Below are 10,022 nucleotides of genomic sequence, written 5' to 3'. Positions count from 1 at the left end.
AACGAGATGTATGTGAAAAGTTTTTTTATATCATTTTACATGAAAATATATCGAAACAGCAACTTTTTGAGATGCCTGTACTTGATGTTTAAAATTCTAAAAATGTTATTTGATGATCATAGAGTCTCTTCCATGCAGAATATCCATTTCGTACATAAAAATACCAGTTTACGGCCCAAGACACATGTGATTACGGACGGGACATTTTTGTTCCGGCGGTCGAATGGGTGTTCGAAAAGTCCGGTCTTCCTAGTGTTAAGTGATCAGAAGAAATAAAAAGTAGCCCAGCCCTGTCATAAATTACAGATCGCTGTTATGGCGATAAATGAAAGAGAGCGCATCCTGTAGCAAGTATGAAAACATCAATCAGAGAGAAAAGAAAGCAGCTACAAGCTGTTGCAGAGGAAGAGAATGACGGAAGTTAAAAGTGCATATTTTATATGCATCAGGAACAACAATGAGGGATTATATTTGCACATCCGAATGAAGATGAGCAGGGATGCAAGAAGCAACAATGAGTAGCAGATGAAAGCAAAACAATTCCAGCGAAAGTATATCACGGCTTGCTATAAAAGCCGAGCGCACGGCTGTCGAGTCACACAGGCTTCTTTGTTGCTTTAATCACTTCATTCACTCAGCGACATGAGGCTTCTGGTGAGTTCAGGTTTTATTCAGTCTCAGTAAGTGCTGACTCAGGGGAAAAGCATCATGTAATTATTTAGTAGTGTTTGAAAACAAATACAGAACACTTCGCAAATTTTTAACCATGAAAAGATTCAAATTATAAATTTAACAATGTATGTAGATGAATAATTCTTTCATTGATATGAACCTAAGGGTGAAAATTCAATTTAGTAATAATAAAATTGCATTGTAATATTTTGTGTTAGTTTTATATCCACGTTATGAAGAGTTATGGCTTCACTTTTCTATTTCAAGCATTTGAAAGCTAATTCTTTAGTTTTATTTCAACTTCCTTTAGAGAAACTATTATTGTAATTTTATTTTTATATTAATTTAAAGTACAGTAATAGTTTTATATATTTTTAAAAGTTTTACAATAAACTTAAAACTCTTTAATTACGCCGTCACTTTTTCTCTTGTTCAGTTTGTTCTTCCATTTCTGTTTATTTATTCTTGTGATGTGAGCGAATTGTTCATTTATTTTCTTTCATTCACTAACAAATTGAATTTTACAGTCCTTTCTCTGATCTGGATCCCTTAACAATATCTAACGTCGTTTCATTTTCTTAGTGTAGTAATATAAACTATTCGCTTTCTTAGTTTTAGCAATACTAGAGCTACTTAAAATGGTGTATATAAGAATTTACTTGATTGAGATTAATATTTTTAGAGATTACACTTAGACTTCATTATTGTAATATTTAGAGATAGATAGATGGATTTATTCAGCCATATTATGCATACAGATGCACTACACTATCAGAATTTTCTCTTAAATCTAATGCACGGGTCTTCCGATCATACGTGATTTACAAAACAATTTATACTTTGTAAGTTTCACCTCCCTCACCTGTGATTAAATCCAACTACTGTCCAAAAGAATACACAGATTAATATAAAATGGCACTAACAAAACACATATATACTCGTAATATATCCTATCCTAGCATACAAACAGGCATAAAAGTGTATATATCAAAAGTTACCTTCCTCAGTTTGCATAACAAATTTCAACAGTTGATGTTCTAAGTTGTCTCACCTTCAAGAAGAACAATCCAATCTTTTTTTCGCGTTCTCTATTCCCCCTGAGGTCAAGACATGCAAGTGAACCCTTATTCTGACTTAGCATCAAGAGTGGTAGATATTTTCTCCGTATATGTTCCGTTTCATCACACTGGGCTAAAATGTGTCTCCAGGAATCCTTTTTCCCCACACAAAGGACAGAGACGTTCTCTTTCTTCGGTGACAGTTTTATTACTCTTCAAAGCCAACTATCTTAGCCACGCTAAATCTGCTCTGCTGTCTTTGTTACAAGAATTTATGTAGTCACACCTCCCCCAATTAAGCATAAGATCTGTTTGTAAATGTAGTGAGGATTTTTCCTAATATTGGAGCTCAATCTCTTGCCTCTCGATATAAATTAAACGCATCTTCACATTATGCCATACTGGCGCATTTCAAAATGAAGTGCTGCATCCTTCAGGACAGTAATATTTATAATAGGCCTACTGTATATGTTGCGTTCATAAAAACGTGGTTTTACGAAGAATATAAAAGAATACGTTTATTAAAAGTATCTACATTTTTATTTCAAGTTGATTGTATTAACTTATTTCTGTATTTCATTCCTCCTAATAAAACTTTTTAATTAACTTTTGCATTTCGTTCTTACTACCGTATTAACTTCTGTATTTCGTTTTTGTAAAGAATGCTCTCTTGTATTAACTTCCGCATTTCATTCTTCATTATAAAGAAGCTGTCTCGTATGAGCTTCTGTATTCCAGTCTTTCTTATTAAGAATATTATAGCCTATTTAACTTAATTTCATTATTCCTTGTAAAAAATTCTGTCCTGCATTAACTTCTGTACTTCTCTTTTACAAAGAATTCTGTCTTGTCTTGACGTCTGTATTATTTTTTTTTTACAAATAATACTATCTTGTATTAACTTTCTTCCTTGTAAAAGAATGCTGTCTTGTATTAAGTACATTTCATTCTTTCTTATAAAAGTGCTGTCTTGTATTAACTTCCTTATATAGATTGCTGTCTTGTATTAGCTTCTGTATTTCATCCTTGTAAAGATTACAGTCTTGTATTAACTTCCTCCCTTACAAAAATGCTGTCTTGCATTAATTTCTACATTCCTTTTCTCATTATTCCTTATATGAATACTGTTTTATATTAGAGTGTGTATTTTATTGTTCCTGATGTGTTAAATGATTTAGTTTATATTTATTTTAAAATGCTAAAACTGTGATTATTTTAAAATGAATGTCTACGATTCTGTTTTAAATGCTCTGTCCAGCTGTGTTTATTGTCACATTTTCATTATTTTTTGTGATGTTAATACTTTATATTCCTTTTCTTTTTGTCTGTCCATTTAATAACATGTTTAACTTTTCATAGCTTTTCGTAAATTTATTCTTTACATAGGTCTCCTTTGTTTCATTGTTATTTACCTTAGAATTTTAATTTTAACTGTTTATGTTATTTCGTTAGTTTCAATATCACAGTGTCTGAATAGGACACAGCGGCGTTGAATATTTTACTTCTTTGCTTCATTTCTAAAACAAATATTTCTTATTCCTGGCGGAATTTACCAAAACTCTGGTATTCTGAACTCTTTATTGGCTTTATTATGTATTCAGTTTCGTATAAAACCATTCACGTTAACGTTTATTTCTGAGTAATTGAATGAAATTATTCATTGTTTCTTATTTCAATTTACAGTTAATTAGTTTGTGCATATTTACTCAGTGTTATGCATTTAGTTTCTTTCTTTGAAAACAATCATACTGTCTGTACCAAGAGCTTAACATGGACAGTAATTGTTGTACGGATTAAGTGTACTGTAAACTGGAGCTGAAAAACCTCTCAGTTACAGTCTAGTAAAATTTCTGAAACGGAGATATATAATATCTGGTAAAAATATGTTCTGTACGTGTTGAAAATTGTGTACTATCCGCAGTGCAATGAAAACATCATAGTTTATTTTCAGTAATATATAACAACAATAATTTTTGTAGGAGTTTCTATTTTTACATTTTTTTTTATTTTACTACTGCTAGAAAATTACAGAATAAGTAAAATGAAAGTTCCATTGTTTTAAAGTGAGGTGAGTGCTGTCATGCAACAAAGCAGAGTGTAAAAATGAAGTAATCAAGACATGCAGAGTTAATTAGGTTTGAGGAATACTGTTTGCATTTGGCATGCGACATGCAACACGTTTAATACGAGTACTTATTTTTTTCTTCGTCTTTCTTATGAACATAGTACAATGAATCTAGTCTAAATTAACTTTTACTCTTCAACGAAAGAATTAGGCCTAGTTATTATTTTTCTTGATTTTATGCCTGTCTATTTCTTAAAACCAACTTTGAGTATATTCCAAATACCATTCTCTTTATGTTTTCGTGTGGTTTTAATTTTTAATCTGAGTTTAAGTGGTGTGGAATATTTCCTTGGAATGTGGCTACGAAATATTTCGTTCCTACCAAGGAATATCCACTATTAGAGAGTATCGTTCAGGAAAATTTCCGGACACTTTCTCGTTATTTTGTTCACTTCAGGAGATAAATTAGTAGATTCGTATTTAAAAATGTTAACTTATTTAAATAACAGATTCACCGTTTATACAATTATTTTTTTAGATAATTGGATACATTTATGTGTATCAATTTATTTAACGCCTCACTATGTACTTGAATATTAAATTGTCAATCATATTGTAATAAAATTCTATTATTACTATGAAATATGTTTCGTTAGAAGAAATATTTACGAATTCTGCCATTTTAAAGTATCTTGGCAAGTCTGCAGTAATGGAGTGTAATAAACGAACCTCTCATAAGTGACAGCACTTATGTCCCTCTGAGTTTATTTAAAAAAGTAACTGTAATTTTGTAATGATAAATGTGCAGAGAACTTTCTAGATCCTACGAGATCTACTTTAAAGTTATATTAGGCTATCTTTTTATCTGTTACAACAACTCTAATTTATAAATTAATTTTCAGGAGTACTGGCCTCTTTACTGTATTTTTAAATACTCGTCTTCAGAAAATAATATGTCGCCAACTTTTGTCACTTTTATCTGAGAGAATCTGACTTCCGTGCGTACTTCCGAACATTAAAAACATAGAAATTCCGTCCAGTACTTAAGAAGAAAAGATTGATTTATATGACAACGTTGCCAGCTTCTAATCTTCTCTGTGACAGCTGAAAATATTTAATAATAGTGACAACACTGGTTAGATTCGATTCTATGTACCTCTAACGTCAAGCCGTGCTAACGCCTCGCGATTTTATATCATGAAAGCTAAAGGCAAGATAATAAGTGAACCATCTCAATGTAAATAGTAGCGGAGTATTGAAATATGCAGCGGTGTTCAACATCATCATCATCTCCTTCATGGATTAGATCATTACTGATCTGTTCTGGCTCCAAAGTATAGTTGATCACTCCATCTTTTGGTTGGTCGTCCTCGACTTCTGTGACCTTGAGGCTTATAATTTAGGATCATATGGGGCAGTCTTTCTTCATTCATTCTGCTGACGTGTTCAAACCATTTATTTCTATATTCTTCTATTTTTGTTATTATGCTGACTATTTGTAGTTCTTTGCGGATATCTTCATTCCTTATCTTGTCTAAAAGAGTGTATCCTGCTACATATCGAAGAAATCTCATTTCTGCTGCTTCCACTCTTCTTATCATGCTTTTATGAAGGGCCCAGCATTCCGAGCCATACATCAATACAGGCAAAGCTAAAACGTTATAGAACTTTAGTAAAGTTTCTCTTCTGGTTTTCCTTCCTAGTGTTCTCTTAATTGTACCACAAATATGTTGGAACAGATTTAATTTTCTGTTAATATCCTTTGTCCTATCATTTCCTAGGAAGACCCCTAAATAGTTAAAATCAGTTACCTGTTCTATTAAAATATTGTTCACTACTATTTTGGCTCTTACTATATTCTTCCCATGGAACGCCATTACTTTGGTTTTACTTGGCGATATCTGTAGGTTATATTCAGCAGCAACTCTTTCTAATTGAAAAATGGCTCTCTGCCAGCTGTCCTCGTCAGTTGCTGTCACTGCCTGATCATCTGCAAAGAGGAGTGTATGTAATTTTGTATTATCTACTCTAAACTTTTCTGATAAAATATATTGCCATTTCCTTATGACATCGTCAATATAAAGGTTAAACATAGCGGGTGCTAAAGGGCACCCTTGTCTCACACCTTGATTTATCTCTATATTGTTAGTTGACTGTCTGTTTCCATTTTTTATTTTTATTATTGTTCCAGCGTACAGGCTTTGAATTGCTCTTATTATGTGACTTGGAAAGCCTCGTAGGTTCATTATGTCCCATATTATATTTCTTTTTACTTTATCAAAGGCTTTAACATAATCTATGAATGCTATAAAATTGGCACATTATATTCCTTTCTTTTCTCAAGCAATTGCATTATTGTAAAAATACAGTCACAACAAAATCTGCCTTTCCTGAACCCATGCTGTTGTTCCAAGAGAAATGTTTCCATTATATTATTAATTGTATTTCTCAAAATTTTTGCATATATCTTGTAGCATGAGTTCAGCAAACTGATTCCCCTGTAGTTGTTGCAGTCTCCTTTCTTTCCTTTCTTAAACAATGGGATAACAATTGATTCTTTCCATTCCTCTGGGATACTTCCTATTTTCCAGCACTGGTTAAGTAAGTCTAATATTCTTTTATGCATAGTTGGTGAACCATATTTTATTAGTTCTATATTTAATGTGTCTGTTCCTGGCGCTTTTTTGTTCTTAAAACTCTCTAACGATTCTTTGAATTCTTCTTCTGTAATAGGATCAACATTCGGATCACTATTCATTAAAGAGAATGGTTCCTGTCTTTTTGTTATCCACAGTTCTTTATAAAACGTTTCCCATGTTTTTATATCTATGGGATTAATTCTAATTTGATCTTTCACTCCCTTATTTAGATATGTCATGGCTTTATACGCTATATCTTGTCTTCCATGTACATCATCTTCTAAATGTGATATATATCGGTCCCACCGTTGTCTATTTATTTTTCTAGTTTCTTTTTTTACTAGTGCACGGAGTCTGTTATATTCCATCCTGTTTTCTGCTGATCTGGAATTCAATAGGCGCAGATATGCTTCTTTTTTTATCCTCCACTAGTTTCTTTAACTCATCGTTCCAGATATTAAGTCCTTTTTTTTGATAATTTATTTTTCGTTTACCCAGAGCTTCTACAGCTGATTTACTAATAATTCCCTTTATGTTATCCCATTCCATGTTTATGCTATCCTTCGCTGGGAATAGATTAATATAGTAATCTAACCTTTTTTGATAGAGATATTTTGTACTTTCTTCTCTCAGCAAATGGACTTTGAATCTTTCCTCCATTGGTTTTGCTTTATTTGATAATTTTATCCAACTCTTATAGATCATGAACCTTCCTACAACAAGAAAGTGATCTGAGCCTACGTCACTGCCTCTGAAAACTCTTACATCGTGTGCCATTTTAGCTGCTTTCGTGTTGCCAATTATATAATCTATTATTGACTGCGAACCTCTTTCACTCCAAGTATATTTATGGATTTCTTTATGTTTATAAAATGTATTGAGTATTTTTAAATCATTATAGGAGGCGAAGTCTATTAAAGATTTTCCATTTTTATTTTTACTTTTTCTCCGTTCGAACCTACTACATTCTGAATCGGTGTGTCACCCACTCTTCCATTAAAATCTCCCGCTAATATGATAGCATCATTTTTGTTTATTTTATCTATTTGTTCCTGTAGTTCATTATAAAATATTTTAGAATCGCCTTCTCTTCCTGATTCAGGGGCATATATTGCAAATATAGTTATATATCCTCTATTTTCTTTTAGACGTACAATCAAGATTCTTTCGTTGACACAACAGCAGCTTTGGATTCTATTCTTCCACTTATTGTGAATATATAATGCCACTCCCGCTGATGCTCTTGCTTCTTGTTCTACACCACTATAATACATAATATAATCGGTCAGCTGTTTTGAGCCCTTAAGCTTTTTCTTGGTCTCTGATATTGCTGCTATATCTACTTTCCTTTCTTTTAGTTCTTTTTCTAAAATGTTCTCTTTGTGACATAATCCTCTGACGTTCCATGTAGCCACATTAAATGTTTCAGCGTTTCCTGCTCGTTTGTCCTGTTTCTTTGCCAAGGTCCATTTATCCAATAAATCCGTTCAACATAAATTAAATATTCCAGGTGTGGACATTTATGTTGGTCGCTTTGGCCCTGGCTGAAGAGGAGAAGGACAGCAAGACAGTGAAGCGAGGTCTTGACGGTCTGGGCTCCGGGGGAGGAGGTCACGGAGGCGGTCTGTCCTTTGGAGGAGGAGGAGGTCACGGAGGAGGCCTGTCCCTTGGAGGGGGAGGTCACGGAGGCGGCCTGTCCCTTGGAGGAGGAGGTCACGGAGGCGGCCTATCCCTTGGAGGGGGAGGTCACGGAGGCGGCCTATCCCTTGGAGGGGGAGGACACGGTGGTAGCCTGTCATTTGGAGGAGGAAGTCACGGAGGAGGTCTGTCACTCGGAGGAGGAGGTCACGGAGGCGGTCTGTCACTCGGAGGAGGAGGTCACGGAGGCGGTCTGTCACTTGGAGGAGGAGGTCACGGAGGCGGTCTGTCACTTGGAGGAGGAGGTCACGGAGGCGGTCTGTCACTTGGAGGAGGAGGTCACGGAGGCGGTCTGTCACTTGGAGGAGGAGGAGGTCACGGAGGCGGTCTGTCACTTGGAGGAGGAGGTCACGGAGGCGGTCTGTCACTTGGAGGAGGAGGTCACGGAGGCGGTCTGTCACTTGGAGGAGGAGGAGGTCACGGAGGCGGTCTGTCACTTGGAGGAGGAGGAGGTCACGGAGGCGGTCTGTCATTTGGAGGAGGTAGCCACGGAGGTGGTTTGTCTCTCGGAGGAGGTCACGGAAGTGATCTATCTCTTGGAGGAGGTCACGGAGGCGGTCTGTCCTTCGGTGGAGGTCACGGAGGTGGTTTGTCCCTTGGAGGAGGTCACTCCCTAGGAGGTGGAAGTTTGGGAGGGAGTGGAGGTCATCAAGAGGCACATATAAAGGCTATCACCATCACTAAAGAAGTCAAAGTGCCCATCCCTCAGCCTTATCCAGTCCACGTCGAGAAGAAAGTCCCCGTCCCTGTCAAAGTTCCTATCCCTGTACATGTCGATAAGCCCTACCCAGTGCCTGTACCAAAACCGTACCCCGTGTATGTAGAAAAGAAAGTTCCTTATCCTGTGGAAAAGAAAGTTCCCTACCCCGTTAAAGTCCCTGTCAAGGTCCCTGTTCCTGTACCTCATCCTGTCCATGTCCCTAAACCCTATCCAGTGAAGGTCCCTATCCCTCAACCATACCCAGTGAAAGTACCAGTGGTGGTAGAGAAGAAAGTACCAGTGTTTGTCAAGGGTCATGAAGGAGGCGGTTATGGAGGAGGATACGGAGGAGGAGGTGCAGGAGGCCATGGACACGGTTATTAACCTAGTACGTTAACTGGAGATGATACTGCTCTCCGTCTTAATAGTCAAGACATTATACAGTGTCCAGCCATCAATTATATTCCTGACCAGACCTCGCAGGTTCTAGAGACAGTGTGAGGTCGAGTGGTAGAGGAAGGCTGCACACTGGGTTTAATTATGTAAGGCCATTTCTACATGTTAAATGGTCCTTTCATGTTGCTTTGTTACGAGAAAACAAACGACTCACTGTTATTTATCCTGACCCACCTTGATTGTTATCTCCTCTTCAGCCATCACAACGCACTATATTCCTTTAGATGTATAGTACTGGTTGTATTTATACTGTGATATGTATTATGTGCAATAAAGTTATTGTAGTTTGTGAACAGACATCCCTGGTTGAATTGTGCTTCTTCCGTGTTCCTTGTACAACTTTGTCTCTTGTAAGAGAAGGTGAATTTTTATCAGTAATTTTTCCTAAAAGTAAAATATTTATAATTTTGACATCGCCCTCGATGGCCTCGCTCTTACCACACTGTCCGCAGGATCCGTGGTTCTAGGATCCTAACTCGGTCGAGAGCGTTGTACTTTAAAGGGCTATACAATGGTTTGCTGTGGAAGGAAACTAAAGTTGTGGGTTCCGTGTCGTAAATTTACGGCATATGAAATGTGTATGCTTCTAATAAAGGGTCCCAAAGTAAAATTTTAGGGCTATTTCTCTCCTAATTCAATTTAGACGCTGAATAATTTTTAGAGTTCAAAAGCCTCTTTACAAGTAATATTATTACTATTGTACTACTACTACTGCTATTATCACGTAGTAGTAG

The 10,022-nt window shown here is 36.0% G+C and overlaps 1 protein-coding gene across 1 annotated transcript; it reads left to right on the top strand.

Annotated features, from left to right (window-relative positions):
• Positions 1-597: 597 nt before the first annotated feature.
• Positions 598-9,737, top strand: LOC138697868 (uncharacterized). The gene is made up of 2 exons (XM_069823452.1): positions 598-654; positions 7,945-9,737. The coding sequence occupies exons 1-2, from the start codon at positions 643-645 to the stop codon at positions 9,214-9,216; spliced, it is 1,284 nt and encodes a 427-aa protein (XP_069679553.1). The 5' UTR covers positions 598-642; the 3' UTR covers positions 9,217-9,737.
• The last annotated feature ends 285 nt before the right edge of the window (positions 9,738-10,022 follow it).

This window comes from Periplaneta americana, chromosome 4 (genome assembly GCF_040183065.1).
Source record: "Periplaneta americana isolate PAMFEO1 chromosome 4, P.americana_PAMFEO1_priV1, whole genome shotgun sequence".
Taxonomy (NCBI): Eukaryota; Metazoa; Arthropoda; class Insecta; order Blattodea; family Blattidae; genus Periplaneta; species Periplaneta americana.
Note: the sequence above shows the minus strand (reverse complement) of the source record. Positions and strands in the feature narration are given on the sequence as shown.